Here is a 23,142-nt window from a genome sequence, read left to right as displayed (position 1 = left end):
GAAAACAAAAATAGGGGGAAAAAAATCAGTGAAACAAAGAGCTGTTTTCTCCCTGATTTTTAATTGACATACATCTCATACATCAAGTTTAAGGTATGCAGCATAATGGTTTGACATACGTATACTGGGAAATGCTTATTACTGCAATAGATTTTAACGTTCATCATCTCATACAGAAGCAAAAAATTGATTTTTCTCCTTATGATAAGAACTCTTAGGATTTACTCTTAACTTTCATTTATATAATACATCAAGATAAACTAGTCACCATGGTATACATTACAGTCCTACTACTTATTTACCTTGTTTAACTGGAAATTTGCACCTTTTGACCCCTTCTTCCAATTCTCCCTTTCCACGTCTCCCACCTCTGGCAACCACCACGTTTGATCTCTTTTTGCCAAGTTTCTATTTCTAGGGTTTTGTTTCGTTTTTTAAGATTTGACATCTAAATAAGATCATCCAATAGTTGTCTTTCTTTATCTGACTTATTTCACTTAGCAATGCCCCCCAGGTCCACCCATGTCACAAATGGCAGCATACCCTCACTTTTTTATGGCTGAATAATATTACGTTGTATATATATACAACAATTTCCTTATCCATTCATCTGATGATGACCATTTAGGTAGTTCTGACAACCTGCAGACAGTAAATAATACTGATATTATTAGTAAGGGATACAAATACCTTCTCAAGTTAGCATTTTCATTTCCTTTGGATATATCCCAGAAGTGGAATTGCTGCATCATACGGGAGCTCTATTTTTAATTTTTTGAGGATCCTCAATACTGTTTTCCCTAGTAACTGCACCAGTTTATAATCCTATCAACAGTGCACAAGGGTTCCCTTTCCTCCACATCCTCTCCAGCTTTTTTGTTATCTCTTATCTTTTTGATGATGGTCATTCTAATAGGTATAAGGTGGTATCTCATAGTGGTTCTGATTTGCATTTTCCAATGATTAGTAAGGCTGAGCAACAAAGAGCTGTTTCTTTGAAAATATGAATAGAACTGACAAACTTCTAAAAAGAATGACAAGAGAAAAAAGGGAAAACACAAATTTTCAGTACAATAAATATCACTATAGACATCAAAAGGACAATAAGGATACTAAAGGTATACAATGAACAACCTGGACACATAAATTTGACAACTTAGGTGAAATGGACTACACTTCCAAAAAAAAAAAAAACAACCTACAGCAGCAACTAACCCAATATGATACAGAAAATCTCAATAGTCCTATAACATTTAACAAAACTGAATATGCAATTATTTAATTCCCAAAAAGAAATCTCCAGATCCAGATGGTTTCTGCCAAATAATTCTACCAAACATTTAAACAACCTTAAAAATTCTATACAACCTCTTCCAGGGAATAGGAAAACAAACCCAATTTATTTTATGAAGTCAGTGCTCCTCTGATTTCAAAACTATACATACAAACACACACAACGGACTAACAGTTTTCATAAACACAGATGTAAATATCCTTAACAAAATATTAGCAAATAGAATTCAGCAATATATAAAAAGAATTCACAATCAAATAAGTGGGATATATGGTAGAGATGTACACCTGGCTCAAGATTTGAAAATTGGTTAGTAATACAGCATATTAAACTAAAGGGAAAAAAAAAATCACATGATCAACTGGTGCAAAAAAGGCTTTTAACTAAATTCAACATTTAAAAATCTCTCAAAAAAAAAAAAAAAAAACAGAAATAGGAGCTTCAACTTGATAGAGAATCTAAAACTAAAACTACCGGTAACATTTTATCTAATGGTGAAAGACTAACTGCTTTTTCACTAAGGAAAAAGACAAGGATGTCCACTCTTACCATTCTTACTCAACTCAGTGCTTGAAATGCCAGCAAACTCAATAACATAAGAAAAAGAAAAACAGAGGTCAAAGATGAAGAAATAAAAGCGTACCCACTTGCAGATGACATGACTGTTTTCCCAGAAAAATCTCAAGGAAACTTACCAAAAAAACTCCAAGAACTAATAACTATGTTCAACAAGATCACAGAAAACAAAATAAACACTTAAAAATCACTTGTATTTTAATATATAAGCAATGAACGTATTGGCAGTGAAATGAAAAATATAATATCATTTTAAATTGCTCAAAATAACAAATGCTTAAGTGCAAAAACAACAGAACACATATAGGACTACACAATGTTGATTAAAAACATCAAAGAAGATCTAAGGAAATGGAGAGATGTGCTATGTTTATGAACTAAAAGACTCAAAGCAATAAAGATGTCAATTCTCCCTAAACTGATTACAGCATTAACGAATGCTTATCGGGATCCCTGGGTGGCGCAGCGGTTTGGCGCATGCCTTTGGCCCAGGGCGCGATCCTGGAGCGATCGAATCCCACATCAGGCTCCCGGTGCGTGGAGCCTGCTTCTCTCTCTGCCTGTGTCTCTGCCTCTCTCTCTCTCTCTCTCTCTCTCTCTCTCTCTCTCTGTGTGTGACTATCATAAATTAAAATAAAATAAAAATAAAAAATAAATAACGAATGCTTATCAAAATAACGTTTATTAATATAGGCAAGATTATTCTAAAGTCTGTATACAAGACCAAAGGAACTAGAATAGCTAAAACAATTTTGAAAATTGTTTAGAAAGAATCCATTTACTCAATTTCAAGATATGTAGTTACAGTTATCAAGACTATGAATGTTATCTATTGGTGGAAGGAAAGACACATGGTTCAACAGAACTGAGAACCCAGAAATAAAGTCACACAAATAAGCCCAAAGTGCAAAAGCAATTCAATGAAAGAAAGCCTTTCAACAAACTGTGCTAGAGACTTCGAACACCTACATGCAAAAACCAAACCTTGACCTAAATTTAACACCCTATACAAACACTGACTCAAAACATATCATGGACTTACACAAAATTATAAACACTTTAGAACAAAACATAGAAAAAAAATCAAAATCCAGGGCTAAGCAAGGTTCTTAAACAACATCAAAAGCATAATTCAGGCTGCCTTGGGACTCAGTCAGCTAGGAATCAGAATCTTGATTTTGGCTCAGGTCAAGACCTTGCAGTCATGGGATGGAGCCCAGCATTGGGTTCTGTGCTCAGTAGGGAGTCTGGTTCTCTCTCACTCCCTCTTGACTCCCAACCCCCTGGGTCCACACTTTCTCTTCTCTCTCTAAAATACAGTTATCTTTTTTTTTTTTTTTTCAAAAAAAGCGTAATTCAAAATAGACAAATTGGATAAATTGTGGTCAAGTAGGTGATATGCTGGTAGTGAAGTGAATATACCTATGAAAGGGCAATAAGAATATTCCTGTGGCGATGGTAACGTTCTTGACTATAATAATGTCAGTATCACAGCTCTAGCAGGTGTTTTCCAATATCTGTTTTTTTTTTTGAAACCATAAAAACTAGTTCTGCATGATATTAGCATTGAGGAAAGCTGTCAAAGGCTAAAATTATTTCTTACAACTGAATGTGAATCTACAATTACCTAAAAATAGTATTTTTTTTTAAGATTTTATTTATTTATTCATGAGAGACATAGAGAGAGAGGCAGAGGGAGAAGTAGGCTCCATGCAGGGAACCTGATGCAGGACTCGATCCCCAGAACTCTGGGATCATGCCCTAAGCCAAAGGCAGATGCTCAACCGCTGAGCTACTCAGGCGTCTCAATAAACAGTATTTTTAATTTTTTAATTTTTTTTTAAGATTTATTTATTTATGAGAGAGAGAGAAAGAGAGAGAGGCAGAGACACAGGAGGAGGGAGAAGCAGGCTCCATGCCAGGAGCCTGACGTGGGACTCAATCCCGGGACTCCAGGATCGCGCCCTGGGCCAAAGGCAGGCACTAAACCGCTGAGCCACCCAGGGATCCCTAAACAGTATTTTTTAAATTTTCACATTAATACCTTTAGTTTCAGGGCCTAAGAATCAGTGTACAAGCAACTCCCTTAGGAAGATAACTGAGGGGCAGCCCGGGGGGCTCAGTGGCTTAGTGCCTGCCTTCAGCCTGGGACATGATCCTGGAGTTCTGTGATCGAGTCCCACGTCGGGCTCCCTGCATGGAGCCTGCTGCTCCCTCTGCCTTTGTCTCTGCTTCTCTCTCCCTCCCTCTGTGTCTCTCAATAAATAAATAAAATCTTAAAAAAAAAAAAGAAGATAACTGAAAGAAACTTCATACAGTATTTATATATTAACAGATAGTGATAGCAATTTCACTGATTTCACCCCAAAAGATCTGAAGGCTAAAGCTTTAAAAATTAAAACAGGGGGTCCTGGGTGACTCTGTGGTTGAGCATCTGCCTTCACCTCAGGTTGTGTGACCCTAGTCTTGGGATTGAGTCCTGCATCAGGTTCCCTGCAAGGAGCCTGCTTCTCCCTCTGCCTATATCTCTGCATCTCTCATGAATAAATACAATTTTTTTGGGCAGCCCCAGTGGCGCAGTGGTTTAGTGCCGCCTGCAGCCTGGGGTGTGATCCTGGAGACCCAGGATCGAGTCCCACATCGGGCTCCCTGCACGGAGCCTGCTTCTCTCTCTGCCTGTGTCTGCCTCTCTCAATGTGTGCCTCTATGAATAAATAAATAAAATCTTTTAAAAAAATAAAAAAATAATAATAAATTTTTTTAAAAAAACCTAAAAATTGGGCAGCCCTGGTGGTGCAGCGGTTTACCGCCGCTTGCAGCCCAGGGTGTGATCCTGGAGACCCGGGATCGAGTCCCAAGTCAGGCTCCCTGCATGAAGTCTGCTTCTCCCTCTGCCTGTGTCTCTGCCTCTCTCTCTCTCTCTCTCTCTCTCTCTGTATCTCTCATGAATAAAGAAAATCTTAAAAAAAAAAACTAAAAATTAAAACAATTATTATGTTAAATTAGGCAAGATTAAGATTAAATACAACAAAACTAATGTAAAACATTCATGGTATATATATTAATCTGAGAGCAGTCTTCAAACATTCTGCTCTTAGGAACCCCTCATAGTCCTACAAATTATTGAGACCAAAGAGATTTTCTTCACATAGCTTATCCTTACCAATGCTTACCTTATTAAAAATTAAAACAGAAGAACTTTAAAATATATATTGGTTGATTTTAAAATAGTAATAAAAATTAACATGTTTTAAAAATGTATTTCCAAAACTTAAAAGTGAAAAGAGCTGTTATACATTTTTTGCAAACCTCCAGCTCAACAGAATATAGCTGGATTCTCATTATCTGCTCTCTATTAAATAAACCATGATAATGTTGTTTCAGTAGAAGTAATGAAAAAAAGCAGGCTTCACCCAGATACAGTCAGTCCAAGTATTTTAATAGCTATTACAGATAACTGTTGATATTCTTTTTTGAAACTACAACAAAACTCAACAAATTTTAATTTTTAAAAAGATTCCGGGGCAGCTGGATGGCTCAGTCAGTTGAACATCTGCCTTCGGCTTAGGTCATGATGGCAGGGTTCTGGGATCAAGCCCTGAGTCAGCTCCCTCCCAGCAGGGAGTCTGCTTCTCCCTCTCCCTGCTGCTTGTGATCTCTCAAATGAATAAATAAATTCTATTTTCTAAATTCTAATATGGAATCCTAAAACATATCAATGAACTTTAAAAACTTATGTTAAAATCCTATCTATCACGCTCTTCAAATGGATCTTTTATTCATGCATCATTTTGTAACACCATGCATTGGTCTTCTGAAAAATAATGGTTCAGAGTTACAGAGACATTCCAACTCTTAGGCAGTATCAAAATAATAATTTTGAAACATTTCATTTCATCAGGCAGTATCAAAAGTCACATGTGTAAATATCATTATTGATGTCACTAGAAAAGTATTTAAAAGTACTGGGAAGTTGTCAGGCCTAATGTGGCACATGCAAGTTTTCCAAAAAACTATTCATAAATGACATGATTTTACTTGTAGAAAACCTTAAAGATGCCACAAAAAACAAACCTATTTAGCAAAGTTGCAGCATACAAAATCAGCACTCAAAAGTCAGGTTTTTTTTAAAAGATTTTATTTATTTATTTGTCAGAGAAAGAGAGCATATGTGCACACAAGCACAAGCAGGGGGAGCAGCAGGCAGAGGTAGAAGCAGGCTCCCCACTGAGCAAGGAGCCCAATGCAGGACTCATTTCCAGGACCCTGGGATCATGACCAAGCTGAAGGCAGATGCCTAACTAACTAAGCCACCCAGTCGTCCCAAAAGCTTCTGTAAATTATAATAACTCAAAAAGGAAACTAAAGACAATTCCATTTATAATCATATGAAAACAACAAAATACAGAAATAAACTGAATCAACAAGTGTAAGACTTATACACTGCAAGCTAAACACACCGCTGAAGGAAATGAAAGACGACGTAAATTCAAATGGATCCCATGTCCATAGGTTGGAAGACTTAACTATTGTTAAGGTACTTACTTCCTGAAGTGACCTACAGATTAAATCCAAACCCTATTAAACTCCCCATGGTATTTTTGCAGAAAAAAAAAATCCTAAAATTCATATAGATTCTCAAGTGTATCAAATAGCCAAAAGAACCTTAGAAAAGAAATTAAAGTTGGAAGACTCATACATCCTCACTGCAAAACTTACTAAAAAGCTACACTAATTGGAATAGTATTGTACAGGCATAAGGACAGGCAAGTAGATCAAAGGAACAAAATAGCCCAGAAATAACCTCTACCTATAGAATTATCACTAGTGATTTTGGAAATACAAAATTAAAACCCCAAACAGATACTACTCCAAATTCATTAGAATTGTTTTCAAAAATAGAAACAAAACAAAAAATAAGCTTTGGCAAGGATGTGCAGAAATTGGAACCATGGGGGACGCCTGGGTGGCTCAGTGGTTGAGCATCTGCCTTCATTCAGCTCAGGGCGTGATCCTGGGGTCCCAGGATTGAGTCCCATACTGGGCTCCTTGCATGGAGCCTGCTTCTCCCTCTGCCTGTATCTCTGCCCCCCCCTCTCTGTCTCTCATGAATAAATAAATAAAATCTTTAAAATAAATTGGAACCTGGTACACATTCCTACACAAGTAGGAATATAAAATAGTACAACTGCTGCAGAAAACAGTATAGTGATTCCTCAAACAATTAAACATAGAACTAATGTATGAAAAAAAAAAGAACTAATGTATGACTCAGCAATTCTTCTTGATACACATTAAAAAGAAATGAAGCAGCAATTCAAAAGATATTTGCACACCCATGTTCATAACAGCATTATACACAATTGCCACAAGATGGAGGCAACCCTAGTGTCATCAACAGATAAACAAAATGTGGTATATACATAAAATGAAGTATTACTCAGCCTTTAAAAAGATAAGAAATTTTGGCATATGCTACAACATGGTTTCATCCATTGCAGGCACGCTAAGTTACATAAACCAGTCACACACATTCAAAAATAAATTATTTGATTTCGCTTCTATGAAATACCTACAGTAGTCAAATCCATAGAGTGTAGAAGGGTGGCTGCTAGGGTTGGGAGAGGGGAGAATGGGGAGTTATTTTTTAATGGATATGGAGTTTCAGTTTGGGAAAATGAAAGGAGGTCTGGAGATGGATGGCAATGTTGGCTGCAAAACAATGTGAAAGTACATAGTGCCACTGAGCTGCACATTTAAAAAGTGGTTAAAATGGTAAATTTATATTATGTGTAGCTTACCACAATAAAGAAACGTGCACCTGCACGCGCGCGTGCACACACACACACACACACACACACACACGATGTGCACTCAAGGGTCAAGACAGAACAAAATTAGTGTGAAATGCTTTGATTATCAGTCAGAAAAGTGATAGTTTAGCTGTGAACATCATGTGAAAAACAATTTTAGTACAGAGTGATCCCTCTGCCTTAATATTTATGCACTACCAGTTTTCACCCACATCTGCTTTTACACTATCACAGCATACATCAGCAGTTGAAAGGGGGGAAATGTCTTAGAAGTATTATGGAAATAATTTTTACCTTGTAGATTCATATACCCCCTACAAGAGTCTTGGTGATCCACCAACCACACTTTAAGAAACACTACTCTTAAGAATTAATACAGGAAGAACAGAATAATATGATAAAAAAAAATGCTGGAAATTTTCCAAGTTCCTTGTTCCAAGGCAACAAAGGAAGAGGCTCAGTCCTCCAATAATAAGAAACTCAACACAGAACCATTAAAATACTGGACAAGGGATCCCTGGGTGGCGCAGCAGTTTGGCGCCTGCCTTTGGCCCAGGGCGCGATCCTGGAGACTCGGGATCGAATCCCACGTCGGGCTCCCGGTGCATGGAGCCTGCTTCTCCCTCTGCCTGTGTCCCTGCCTCTCTCTCTCTCTCTGACTATCATAAATAAATAAAAATTAAAAAAAAATAAATAAAAAATAAAATACTGGACAATAAGTACTATAAGAATAGCAGTATAAAGTACTTGGGAGGTGACACCACAACACCACAGAGTATGTCAGAGTTGGGAGATTCCGCAAATTTAAGATAAGACCACTGACATGGAGTCTGGGACCAGAAAAAAAAAAGAATGAAGAAAAGTGAACAGAACCTAAGGGTTCTGTAAGCACGCTACCAATACAACAAACATAAATATTACAGGAATTCCAGGAGAGAGAGAGGAAGGTACACAAAGAATATCTGAAGAAACAATGGCCAAAAATGACCCCCAATGTAGTAAAGACATGAATCTACAAATCCAAGCATCTCAATGAATTCTCTCTCTCTTTTTTTTAAATATCTGATTTATTTATTCACAAGAGCACACAGAGAGAGGCAGAGACATAGGCAGAAGGAGAAGCAGGCTCCAGGCAGGGAGCCTGATATGGGACTTGATCTCAGGACTCCAGGAGCATACCCTGAGCCGAAGGCAGATGCTCAAGTGATGAGCCACCCAGGCATCCCTCAATGAACTCGGAGTGTGATAAACTCAAAGAGACCCACACTGAGACACATCATAAGAAAACTTTCAGAAGACAAAGAATTTTGGTTTTGTTTTTATGATTGTATTTATTTATTTGAGAGAAAGAGCACTCATGCATGAGCAGGGAAAGAAGAGTAGAGAAGGGCAGAGGGAGGAGAAGAAGCAGACTCCCTATTGAGCAGGGAGCACAATGTGGGGCTCAATCCCAGGACCTGGGATCATGACCTGAGCAAAAGACAGACTTAACCAACTGAGCCACCTAGGCACCCCTAGAAGACAAAGCATTTTGAAAGCATCAAGAAATGACACACTGTAATGTATAATGGAAATTCAATTAAGATCGACAGCCAGAAAAAAAAAAAAAAAAAAAAAAAGATCAACAGCCAGCTTCTGATCAGAAACTATAGAGGCCAAAAGGCAGTGAGATGCCATAAAATAAAATTAAAAATAAAATAAAAAAATAAAAAAAAACTGTTGAAAGAAATCTGGCAAAACTATCCTTCAGTACTAAAATTAAAACATTTCAAGCTAAACAAAAGCTTACGGAGTTTATCACTAGTAGACCTGTCCTACAAGAAATGCTAAACAGACTCCTGCAGGCTGAAATGAAAGGACATTAGATAGTAACTAGAAGCCATATAAATTAAGATCATCAACAAAGGCAACTACACACATAGCTATAAAAACCAGTATTATGTTTTGGTTTGTAACTCTTTGTTTCCCATGTGTAAAAGACAAATGCATAAAACAGTAATTCTTTTGATGGGCATACAACTTATAAAGATGTAACTTGTGACAATAATAACATAAAGGGGGGAGACAACTGTGTAAGAACAGTTTTTGTATGCTATTGAAAAAAAGTTGGTATCAAACTACATTGTTATAAATTTAGCATGTTAACTGGAATTCCCCCCCACCAAAAAAAAAACCTCATCCCAAAAAAAGTAGGATTAGGGACTATAGATGGGACAATGAACTTCCTGGAGATTAGAGAAAGCTGCAGAAAGAAGTTGACACCAGAGCTCTGAGGTTAGGAGACAGAATAAAAAATAGAAAAAGAGTATATATGGGGTGCCTGGGTGACTCGTCAGTTAAGCGTCCAACTCTTGATTTCAGCTCAGGTCATGATCTCAGAGACATGAGACTGAGCCCCACATGGAGCTCCATACTGGGTGTGCTTAAGATTCTCTCTCCCCTCTCCCTCTCTCCTGCTCAAGTTCTCTGTCTTAAAAAAAAAAAAAAGAGAGAGAGCGAGAGAGTATATAAAAGCATATAAACACATAAATGTGCAGGTGTTTATATCACTTTTCAAAAAGGGAAATTCATATAAAATTAACCACATTAAAGTGCATATTTCAGCAGGAGTTAGTGCATTCAGAAGGTTGAGCAACCATCACTTGCATTTAGTTCCAAAACACTTTTGTCACACCCCACCCCACAATCCCCACAAAAATGACCTCAGACCCATTAAACAATCACCCACTCTCCATTCCTTCCCTCCCCCCAGCTCCTGGCTCCACCTTCTAGCTCTGTGAATTTATCTACTCTGGATAGTTCATACAAATGTAATCATAAAATACGTTACCTTTTGTGTCTGGCTTCTTTCTACTTCACATGTTTTTGAGGTTCACCCACACTCTAGCAGAATTAGCACTCCATTCCTTTTCATTACATGGCTGAATAATATTCTATTGTATATATTCCATTACACTACATATATCTATTCATTCACTGATAGACATTCAGGTTGTTTCCACCTTTTGGGTATTGTGAATAGCACTGCTATAAGCATTCTTGTAAAGTATATGTTTGAATATTTAAATATTTCAATTCTTTGGAATATGTATCTAACAGAATTACTGGGTCATATGGTAATTCTATGTTAACATTAGTAAGTAGGACAACTGGTTGGCTGAAGAGGCTAAGTACAAGGAAATCAGATGGGAGGCTACTGCAGAGGTGCTACTAAAGAGGAGGATGTGGGCAGTAGAGGTATTACTAAAATAGCAAAAAAATAGCTGAAGATGAGGTATGTATATGGAGGGCTCAGGACAAACTTAAAGTTCTAAGCTTAGGTTACTGATGGACAGTAATGTCTTTCACTGGAATAGGAAAGCCAAGAAGAGCAACAGTGGGGGGATCCCTGGGTGGCTCAGCAGTTTACCACCTGCCTTCGGCCCAGGGCCTGACTGGGCTCCGTGCATGCAGCCTGCTTCTCCCTTTGCCTGTGTCTCTGCCTCTCTCTGTTTCTCATGAATAAATAAATAAAATCTTTTAAAAAAGAAAATAAAAAAGAGCAACAGTGGGATAGAAGTGGGGAAAGAGGGCAGCCCGGGTGGCTCAGCGGTTTGGCGCTGCCTTCAGCCCGGGGTGTGACCCTGGAGACCTGGGATCAAGTCCCACATCAGGCTCCCTGCATGGAGCCTGCTTCTCCTTCTGCCTGTGCTTCTGCCTCTCTCTCTCTCTGTATCTCTCATGAATAAATAAAATCTTAAAAAAAAAAAAGAAGTGGGGAAAGATGACATAAAGGGATGCTTTGTGCAAACTGAGTTTGTAGTGCTCAAGAAATACCATTCAACAACACTGAGACTGGGACTATGCAAAAAGAATCACTGAGATCACTGAGTCATCAACATACTGATGGTAGAAAGTAGATATAACACCAAATTATAAATACATAAAATGGGGGATGCCTGGGTGGTTCAGCAGTTGAGCATCTGCCTTTGGCTCAGGGCCTGATCCCATATTCCCAGGATGGAGTCCTACATCTGGCTTCCTGCATGGAGTCTGCTTCTTCTCCTCCCTCTGCCTGTGTCTCTGCCTCTCTTTCTGTGCCTCTCATGAATAAATAAGTAAAATCTTAAAAAAAAAAAAGTAATAATACATAAAATGAAATTATTTTTAATCATTAAGTTTTTTGTGTGCTAGTTATAGCATATCAATTGCATTTTTAAAATTCTCAAATATCTTTCTTGGATTAAAATCCATAATAAATAGAGGTGATTTACTAAATTGGAGTAAATCTAAATAAAGTTGTTATATTACTTAATGAGCATGTATATACATATAAAGAGATTACAATATTAAGAGGAAGTGGTTCATTAGACTATGAAGGCTCTCAAGTCCCAACATCTGTAGGCAGCAAGCTGGAGACCCATGAGAGCTGATGGTATAATTCTAATCTGAATGCCAGCTCAAGGCCCAGGAAAAGTCCATGTTCCAGTTTGAGTCCAAAGGCAGGAAAAGAAGCCAGTAGGACAAGAAGAATTTCTTCTTATTCACAGAAGTGTCAGTCTTTTTATTCTATTCAGGCCTTCAACTGACTTTGGTCACTCACATTAAAGAACGGCAATCTGGTTTACTCAGTCTACAGATTCAAATATTAAATCTCCAGAAATTACTTTAAGAAATCCTATCTGACCACATATCTATCCACCTCATGGCTCAGTCAGGCTGACACATAAAATTAACCATCACAAGTACTGTTCAAGATAATTCATGATACTCTTATAAGAAAACCAAATTTTGGGCAGCCCTGGTGGTGCAGCGTTTTAGTGCCACCTGCAGCCCAGGGCGTGATCCTGGAGACCCTGGATCGAGTCCCACGTCAGGCTCTCTGCATGGAGCCTGCTTCTCCCTCTGCCTGTGTCTCTACCTCTCTCTGTGTGTGTGTGTGTGTCTCTATGAATAAATAAATAAAAATTAAAAAAAAAAGAAAAAAGAAAACCGAATTTTTCATCAGCAAAACATGGTTCTTGACTACCCAAACAAATTTAGTTTGTTTAAAAAAGAACCCAATGAGGGATGCCTAGGTGGCTCAGGGGTTAAGTATCTGCCTTCAGCCCAGGATATGATCCTGGAGTCTCAGGACTGAGTCTCACATCAGGCTTCCTGCATGGAGCCTGCTTCTCTCTCTGCCTCTCTCTGTGTGTCTCTCATGAATAAATAACTTAAATTTTTAAATAAATTAAAAAACCCTATGAAACAGAATACAGTACACATTATAACTTGTGCAAATACTAAAAAAAAAAAAAAAAAAAAAGACAATTTGTTGAATAGGTAAGGATTTTAAGCCATGCTCTTGAAGCAGAATGACATTCTTTGAGCTGGACCAAAAAGTGAGCCATCACAAAAATCAACCAATGCAAGCCATTTTCTCAAAATATAAAAATATATTTTTTTTCAGTTTTAAGTCTTTTTGCATAATGTGGCTTAATCCTTTGATACTTCCTTCTATTAGCCAGTACTAGAATTAATGAAGATACATTTGGCACAGTTATTTTAAAGTGAAGTATGCATATCAGTATGGTCTTTACCAACATTTATAAAGTATCAAGAACTGGTATCTGAACAAGTCTGAGAACCACTTATTTATTTGAGAGGCAGAGAGAGAGAGAGAGAGAGAGAGAGAGAGAGAGAGAGAGAGAGAATCCTTAAACAGACCTCCTGCTGAGTACAAAACCACGCAGGACTCAGTCCCAGGACCCTGACAGGACCTAAGCTAAAATCAAGAGTTCACAGCTTAACCAAAAGAGCTACCCAGGTGATCCCAACACTGTAATTTTTTTTAAAATGAGGCAACACCATAGATAAAAACATGTAACAATCTGAAAGATAAATTAAAAGGGAAAATAGCAATGCACGGAGAAATCTATGTTGTTCTTTTTTTTTATGTTGTTCTATATAATACTCTACCATCTGTCCAATGAGAGGAGGAAATTGTAACATTTATATGACTATATATACATAAGAAATTCTGGAAAGACATATAAATTGTTAAATTGACTTTAGGTGGGGAAAATGTACGGGTAAAGAAGTGAATAATGGGAGTCTGTCTTACTCCTCTCTCTATAAACTTTTTTCCTTTTTGATTTTTAAATTATGGGCACGTTATTACTAAAATATAGCTGTGTATTTTTCAAAACACCTGACAAGTCAAAGCAATTAACATAACCACAGTAAAATTCACACTTAATTTCTCAGTTATTAGAGAAAGGACTAAGGAGGGATCCCTGGGTGGCGCAGTGGTTTGGCGCCGGTCTTTGGCCCAGGGCGCGATCCTGGAGACCCGGGATCGAATCCCACGTCAGGCTCCCGGTGCATGGAGCCTGCTTCTCCCTCTGCCTGTGTCTCTGCGCCTCTCTCTCTCTCTCTCTCTCTCTGTGACTGTCATAAATAAATAAATAAATAAAATTAAAAAAAAAAAAAAGAAAAGAAAGGACTAAGGAAAAGCTATAAAAAGAAGAATAAGACTAATAGGTACCTGACAGCAGCCAAGAGTTATGCTACAGAACCAAAAATGGCCAAAAAAATCAAGGTGACTAATTCATCATTATAAGCCTCTTAATGCATTTTACGAACAAAAAAGATTTAAAGTATCTTAAATTAAAGTTCTTTGTGGACACAGAACATTTAAAATTTATCTAAAACATTTACTTTATTGTTCTGCCTAGTTCCAAAAAGGAATCATGAACTGAAATGCTATACTTACAATGCCAAGTAACGTATGTTCTACATAAAACCACATTTAAATGATTAAAGCAACAGTAAAAATTGTCTATATATTTTGTAAATCCCTAGTAAATTCTCATATTTTAAGTCTCATATCAAAGACACTTTCCCTGATTGCCTAGACTAGTTTCCCAGTTAGGTTTCTCCTTGTATCACTGTGCAGGTACTAATTTAATAGAGTCCATTTCCCTGACTGATATGTAAATTCCATAAAGACAGCAATGTATGTCTTATCTGCTGAAATCATCCCTTGGTCTAGCAACAGGGCAGGAGCTCTCTCTCTTTTTTTTAATTGGGGTTCAATTTGCCAACATTTAGCCTAACACCCAGTGCTCATCCTGCCAAGTAGGAACTCTCTTAATAGATATTTGAGGAATAAAGGAAACCAATAGGTTAACTTACTGGTATATTTCAAATGAAAAATTCATTTTATCCAAAACACATCTGTAAAATTATGAATTATCATACTATGTTTAAAGTACACCTTCATTTTTATTAGAAATTTAAGGGTAACTGGCTTAAAATTTTACAGCAGCAAAAATATCAAATGAACAATTTTTTTTTAAAAAAAAAGCTTATGTTGTAGGAAAGAGAACCTAAAAAAATTACAAGACAAAGGAAAAGCTCGTAAATTCAGTTAAAGTTCACACTAAGTAGAAAAGGAATTAATATTTGGAGGGAACATGTCCGCTTAAGGCAAAGTAATGCCTGCTTTAGGCAATGCAATGTATCCTAGCCTCTTGATCGAACTACCAATTTACCGGAAATGGTCTAGTTCTCAGTATATGGTCTATGGATCCCTACGGGTCCTCAAGACATTTTCACAGAGTCATGAAGTCAGAACAATTTTCACAGTAATATCAAGACATTATTTGCCTTTTATTTTTTAACAGTATGCCTTTTTCATTCTAGTTTTCTCACAGATGTAGAGTGGTGTATTCCAGAAGTCATGTGATATACAATACAGCAAGATTAAATGCAAAGTCAAACAGAGAATCCAGCTGGCTTCAGTTAAGACAGACATAAAGCTCTGCAAAACTGTAAATCACTCCTTTCCCTAATATTTTTAGGAAATAGTTATCTTTCATTAAGTATGTTACTGTATATGAACATGAAGTCAATTTAGCACTGCAGTTTTAAAATATTAAGTAAATATTTTTAAATGTTTTAGTTTCTAATATAATTGCAACTAGATACTAAAACCCACATAAATGAAAGATTTGAGTCCTTAATAATTTTTTTAAAGATTTTATTTATTTTTAGAGAGAGAGGATGAGCAGGAAGGAGAGGGAGAAAATCTGAAGCTGATTCTGAGCTGAGCGCAGAGCCCGATGTGGGATTCAATTCCATGACCACGAGATCATGACCTGAGCCAAAACCAAGTGTCAGATGCTCAACCGAATGAGCACTCAGGCACCCCAATAATTTTAAGACAGTAAAGGGGTCCTTCAATCATACAGTCCAAGAGCCCCTGATCTAGACTGAGAGAATTTCTATGAAACAACAAATTTGTTTTTTTCAAAGAATAAATGTAAAATGAAAGAGAGGAATCCATACATGTAATGGATCTTAAGGAAAACAATGATCAAATACAATGAATGAACTTTACTTGTACCTTGATTCAAACAAATGGCTTTAAAAAAAAAGTGAGACAATGAAGAAAACAAAGACTAGCTGGATATTTGGTGATATTTTAAGAAATTAACTTTTTTTTAGTTATTAACAGTATAACTGTTGAAGCTGGGTGATAACCACATGGGGAGTTCATAAGACATGCAGTTTGGAGCATCAAATCCTTTTAAGTAGCAGAACTTAAGAAACAAATATATATATTGTCTAACTTACTTGTTCAATTCTAACTCTAAAACAAGAAGCAAATAACAGTATCAAACAACATAAAAGACACTGAACTGTCAAAATAGAACTTCTTTGTTTTATATGTTTATATCGCTCCATTTTCAGAGCAAACAAAAATGTTCTTTACCTTTTCTATTGTTTTAAAACCAAATAAATTAGAGCTGCTAAGAATATTCTGTACTTATTTTAACACTACTTACAAACCTAATCATACTCACAAATATAAATGTTAATTCAACATATTTAAAGACCTTTATCAACGGCAATATGCTGGGGTTATACAGGCTAAAAACTGAAAAAAGGAAAACCATCACCTAAAGGAGCCCACTACCTACTTTGTAACCAATACATAATCCACACTCCATATGATATAAAGTGATAATTAGTTCCCTGAAAGATGTCTAATACAGCTTACTTAACACAAAGTACTGATTTTAGCAAATGATTACACACAGAAAAAAAAAATTTAACTTCTAAATAATACTTTAGGTGTCACTTTTGGTAAAGTAGTAACAAGCATTCACCAGCTGAATACTCCCAGGTTTGGCTCTTTGCATCTTACTTCTTCTCCCTTAGTGTCTTCACATATTCTCAGGACCTGAATGCCCCTCCCTAGAGGTCTTTTAGTAAAAGTCACCTTACAGAGCTAATTCCCTTCACCATTTAACCACTTAAGGTTTTCCTACTTTAATGAACTTAATTTAAACTTTATATTTAGGGGTGCCTGTGTGGCTCAGCAGTTGAGCGTCTGCCTTTGGCTCAGGGTGTGATCCTAGGGTCCCAGTATGGAGTCCTGCATTGGGCTTCCTGCAGGGAGCCTGCTTCTCCCTCTGCCTATGTCTCTGCCTCTCTCTGTGTCTCTCATGAATGAATAAATAAAATCTTTAAAAATAACTAAATAAATAAACTTTATATTTATAATCTTCTTGCTTACTGCTAGCTCTCCCCATGAGACTAAATTCTATGAGGACAGGGACAAACTCTTCTTTTTATATGTTTATTTTTTATTGAAATACGTTTGATATGTAAGAACTGGAATAGCCAATGCCTGGCACATAAACGATAATCAATACAAGATGAATTAATATATTCTAAAGGGTTGAGGCAATTATGATTTTGTTAGGACTCAAATATGAAAAACATACCAGAAGCCAGTGTAAAGGATTCAACCAACTAGACTACTGAAGGCAGCAACTCTCGACTGCAAGGAACTTCCTATCTATCTTGTTTTCCACAATTCTCAGATTGTTGCTGTTGTGTTCATGTGTAGAAAAAAAGGCCAAATGTCACTGTTGTTTTGTAAATTCTGTTATGTTCATGGTCATTATTTCCATAGCAATGAATGTAATATGTAATTTAATTAGTGATATATGTTAACAGTTTTACAATTCAGCCCCAAACGGAGTCAGCGTTTAAAATAATTGCATTCAAAAGACTGCTAGCTAGTAAGAGAGGAAGAAATCACCACTGAATGAGAGAAAGAATCCGCAAGTCATGGATCTGACCTGGGACTTGTATCCAGAATGCATAAAGAACACTTATAACTTAATCAAAAAAACGAAAACCCAATTTGAAAATGAGCGAGGATCAGGGCGCCTGGGTGGCTCAGTAGGTTAAATGTCCAACTCTTGATCTCAGGTCTTGATCTGAGGGTGCTGAGTTTAAGCTCTGCACTGGGCTCCAGGATGGGTGTGGAGCATACTTAAAAAAAAAAAAAAATAGGCAAGGATCTGAACAAGCATTTCTCCAAAGACAACATACAAATGGCCAATAAGCGCATGAAAATACCCTCAACATCTTTAGCCAATAGAGAAATGCAAATGAAAACCACAACCATACACCAATTTACCACCCAACAGAATAGCTATAATCAAAAGACAGATAATATAACTGTTGGCAGAGATGTAGAAAAATTAGATCCTCTTACACTGCTGGTAGGAATATATGATGCAGTCACTGTGGAAAAGTCTAGCAGTTCTTCAAAAGGTTAAACATAGGGGATCCCTGGGTGGCGCAGCGGTTTAGCGCCTGCCTTTGGCCCAGGGCGCGATCCTGGAGATCCGGGATCGAGTCCCACATCGGGCTCCCGGTGCATGGAGCCTGCTTCTCCCTCTGCCTGTGTCTCTGCCTCTCTCTCTCTCTCTCTCTCTCTCTCTCTCTGTGACTATCATAAATAAATAAATAAATAAATAAATAAATAAATAAATAAATAAATAAATAAATAAATAAATTTTTTGGAAAAATTAAAATGCCTGAAGAAAAAAAAAGGTTAAACATAGATATCCTACATGACTTAGCAATTCTACCCCTAGGTATACTCCCAAAAAATATGAAAACACATCCACACAAAAACTTGTACACAAATATTCAGAGCAATATTATTCATAATAGCAAAACATGGAAACAACCCAAATATCTATCAACTGATGAATAAATTCATATAATGTATTATTATTTGGACATAAAAAGAATGAAATACTGGGGCACCTGGGTAGTGCAGTTGGTTAAGCATCTAACTCTGGCTCAGGTCATGATCTCAAGGTCATGAGACTGAGCCCACATCAGACTCCACTCAGAGCTTAGAGTCTGCTTAAGACTCTCTCCCTCTCCCTCTCCCCTTCCCATCCATGCCCTCCAAAGTAAATAATAAATCTTAAAAAGAAAAAAAAAAGAGAATGAAATACTGATAAATGCTACAACATGGATGAGCTGGCAAAACATTAATGCTAACCAAAAGAAGTCAATCATGAAAAATGTCATACTGTATGCTTCCATTTACTGAAATGCTAAGAAGAGGCAAACCTATGGAGACAAAGTAAATCAACAGTTGCCTAGGGGCTGGGGAAGGTGGAAGGGATTGTGGGGGGTGGGGGTGATGGCTAAAAGGCAGTTTTCTTTTTTGGGTGATGAAACATTCTAAAATTGTGGTGGCAGACTCACAACTGTATGATATACTAAAACCACTGAACTACATACTTTAAATGAGTGAATTGTGTGATATGTCAATTATATCTCAATAAAGCTGTTACAAAATAACAAAATCCTCCTGTTTTTGGTTACACTCTATTGGATTTCTCAGGGATATTATAGCTACATTAGTCCTCATAAAGGCCTTGGGGTATATCCCTCTAAACAGAAATTTCTTTTTTTTCTCCTCTCCAGAAATTCTCCTTCTTTAAAGGAGGCAAAAATAAGGAAGATAGAACAAGAAAGGAAATCTTCAAAAGTGAATGTTTACCGTCTGTGACATTATCATTTTACCTACTCATTCTCATATATTGAACAGTAATTTTTCCTACTAGTGTTACACTTTTGTCTCCTTTAAATATTTCAAGAAAGAATGTCAAGTTTAATATAAAATGTTCAACTGAGTTTATTCTTTGACTTATTTCAAGTTTGATCATTTCCTTTTATAAACACATTTTGTAGAGATAATGTGAGAATTCACAGTATCACAGTAAGATGGCTCAAACAAAGCCTGATATTCTTTATCTTTATGCTACAAGCGATGCAGGATCCGAAAGTTGAAGAGCAAAATTCCACAGTGGGGGTGAGGGGGACACAGAGGCTCTGTCCTACAAAGGTACAGTCATGCCAAGAAAACTTTTGGCAGATAATCCAAGATCAAACAAAACTGCAGCAGCAGCAGCATGATCACCAACACCACTAACACTACCGCCACCGCCACCGCCACCACCACCACGACCCCCATGATCACTCAACACCACTCTCCTCTTAAAGCATCTATTTATATGACTTTTTTTTTCTAATAATGAAGCATTTAAATGTATGGAAATATCCTCAAACCCAGTTAATAGCACATCTTATCATTTTCCCACATGCATCATATCTTAAAAATATATATATATGAAATACAAGGGAACACAGATCCATTTTCACTTCCTCTCCCCCTTTTTTGGTAACCATATCTTGCAATATGTTAATCATTACTATGCATGTTTAATTGTAACCACAGGTATCTGTGAACGAAACAGAGTACTGTTTGTTTTTGCGTGTTTTCAAACTTTACCAAATGGCATATTGACTGTACCTGCTTTCTTAGCTCAACATTTTGCTTGTTTGTTCTTTTTTAATTCAGTCATGTTGTTTCATGACAACTACTGGTCAGGATTCTGTTCTGTGAATATTACAATACATTTATCCATATTCCAACAGGTCCTAATTTTGTTACTAAGAAGTTGCAATATACAAAATTTCTTGAGCACAGATACTAGTTTCTAGGATACACTCCTAGAAGGAGGACTACTAGGTCAAAGATTATTGTACCTTCAACTTCCTAAGAGGTCACTAAGTTGATCTCGTTTTTACACTCAAACCAGCAGTATAAGAGTTCCTGTTTCTCCTCATCCTTACCAATTCTTGATACTGTCATATTTTTTTACTTTTGCACACTGAAGGGTATAAAGTGGTACCTCATTGGTTTATTTTTTACTGATTATTATTATGTATCCTTTATTGGCCTTTCAGGTTTTCTCTCATGTGCAATGCCTTTAACAACACTGCTATTTATCTATTAATTTCTGGTAGTTTTTGAGATAGTCTGGGTATCAATCCTTTATTGACCATGTGTGTTTCTAAAACTCTTCCCTCCAAGCCATTTGCTTATTTTGAAATCTAGGACAGTATAGGAGAAGCAAAGACAATTACTACCTTTTCAGAGTTCACAACTATTTTTCAGACCTTCATATACCTAGTCCTTTCTCAAACGTTTCTGGCCACTCACAGAAGATGAACTCTTCCCTGAGTGCCAATACTACACACAGACACTTATATATGAACTGAAAAACAGGGTTCTAAGTCAACTTCTCCTAAGACATTAAAACCACAAGCCAAAAAAAAAAAAAAAAAAAAACCCACAAGCAAATACCTAAGGACAAGTTTTCTCCTTCCGTATAGCCAATGCCATATTTTAGCCCTCATATCCATACCTCATACAGATTTCATACGGGTCAGTAAACAAGCATCTATTTGATTAACTGCAGTGGCTAAAACCCCTAATTAGTAAATTAGTAAATAACCATCATATGGCTACATCAGGATGTCTGAAACAATGAGTTCCCGTTCTCTCGACCCAATGAATTAAGGTGCAAATCAAGACTCTTTAAACAAATGAAAAATTTTTATTTTCAGTCACGCTGACATAGAATCAGTTCTTACAGATAAAAGTTGCTCTGCAGAACTGAAATGATTCTGAGTATTTTAGTGAGAACAGACTACTGCTCAAAGAAGTTTACTTCATTTCAAGGAGAACTAATGTTTTGGCAAACAAGCACGCTGCCCTAGAGATACATAATCATAGAGCAAAAAGGGCTTTCGATCACTCAATCTAACGTTTTCATTTCGAGGTGAGGAAATTGCAACCCAGACATCCATGAATTCCCCGAACCCTAGTCCTCTAAAATCTACAAATTCAGGGTTCTCCCACTGCATCATGCAGAGATGCAGTTTTTAGATTCCCCAATTGCAAAACTCAGACTCCCCTACGAATTTTACGAGATTGAGTTGATGTGTTATAGAAATGATGGAATTAACTCCCATCCCCACACCACCCATCGTTTTGTCTCTCCACTTCCCTTTTCCACCCCCATCCTCCATTATAATCAAGAGAATGAAAAAAAATGCCTGACTGAATTTCTGGCCCCAAACAGGGACAGAGTCCTGAGCCCCTGGCTATTGCCTCTGTGTTTAGTCAGAAGGGGGGTTTTGTTTGTTTTGTTGTCGTTATTATGGCTTAATCCTCTAATCCTTACGCAACAATACCTACTAAGCGCAGGTTCTGTGGGAAGCGCGGGGCACGCCGCTCCTCCCCGCCCGCAGACCACCGACGCCAGGGAGCCCGGGGCGCCGGGCAGGGCGGTGCCGGGCAGCGGGGAGCTGGGGTCGCTGGGAGAATGGGGCTGGCGAGGAGGAGGGTCCCGGCGACACCCGGGAACAGGCCGGGTGGCGGGGCCACTCACCTTTACGCAGCTCCCGCTCCCACACCGTAACGATGGGCCGCGAGTGCTTGCGGTGGTGGATGAGCCACAGGGACAAGGTCTGCACGCTCTGCTGCGAGTTGCTCAACTCCGACAGCTTCTTCTCCAGCGCCGCCTCAGAGAAGGCTGACATCCCTCCGACACCGCGTTCACGCCGTCCCACGCCGTGGGGCTGAGGGGAGGAGAGTTTCGCCGCCCGCGCTGCGGCCTCGCCCCCTCACCCCACCCTTCCCCACGCCTTCACCACCGGGGCCGCTACATCCAAGACCGGCCGCAGACCAGCAAGATGGCGTCCGGCCGGTAGTGACGTCAGGGCCCCTCCACGCCCCGCCCATCGGAAGAGGCAAGGCCAAGCGACGGGCCTCTGAGCGGAAGGGCGGGGCCAAAGCTGGCGCAAGGGACGCACGAGGGGGCGTGCCCTCGGGGTTTTGGCCAGGAGAGGGGTGGGGCTTGCCCAGCCTGCACCTTTTCTGGGGTAGAGCCTTGTGTTAAAAAAGGGGTGATTAGGGATCCCTGGGTGGCGCAGCGGTTTGGCGCCTGCCTTTGGCCCGGGGCGCGATCCTGGAGACCCTAGATCGAATCCCACGTCGGGCTCCCGGTGCATGGAGCCTGCTTCTCCCTCTGCCTGTGTCTCTGCCTCTCTCTCTCTCTCTCTCTCTCTATCATAAATAAAGTTAAAAAAAAAAACATTAAAAAAAAGGGGGTGATTAAAAATCTCTACATAGGCACGCAAATTGATACAGCCAATTTGGAAGACTATTTGGTGTGATATACTTTAAAATTGCACCTTCCCTGTGACCCTGTAATTTCGCTAATTGCTCTCAAAGCTAGGGAAACAGCAGCACTGCTG

At 38.2% G+C, this 23,142-nt stretch overlaps 1 protein-coding gene across 3 annotated transcripts in view; it reads right to left on the bottom strand.

Annotated features, from left to right (window-relative positions):
• The window catches only part of RPRD1A (regulation of nuclear pre-mRNA domain containing 1A), a 76,649-nt gene extending 54,071 nt beyond the window's left edge, over nucleotides 1-22,578 (bottom strand). For all 3 annotated transcript variants that reach the window (XM_055323732.1, XM_055323733.1, XM_055323734.1), the window contains exon 1: nucleotides 22,275-22,578. In XM_055323732.1, coding sequence (XP_055179707.1) covers nucleotides 22,275-22,425 — 151 coding nt within the window. In that variant the 5' untranslated portion in view covers nucleotides 22,426-22,578. The remainder of the gene's footprint in view (nucleotides 1-22,274) is intronic.
• Between the last annotated feature and the right edge of the window lie 564 nt (nucleotides 22,579-23,142).

This window comes from Nyctereutes procyonoides, unplaced genomic scaffold (genome assembly GCF_905146905.1).
Source record: "Nyctereutes procyonoides isolate TBG_1078 unplaced genomic scaffold, NYPRO_anot_genome, whole genome shotgun sequence".
NCBI lineage: Eukaryota > Metazoa > Chordata > Mammalia > Carnivora > Canidae > Nyctereutes > Nyctereutes procyonoides.
This window is presented reverse-complemented; position numbering and strand designations above follow the sequence as displayed.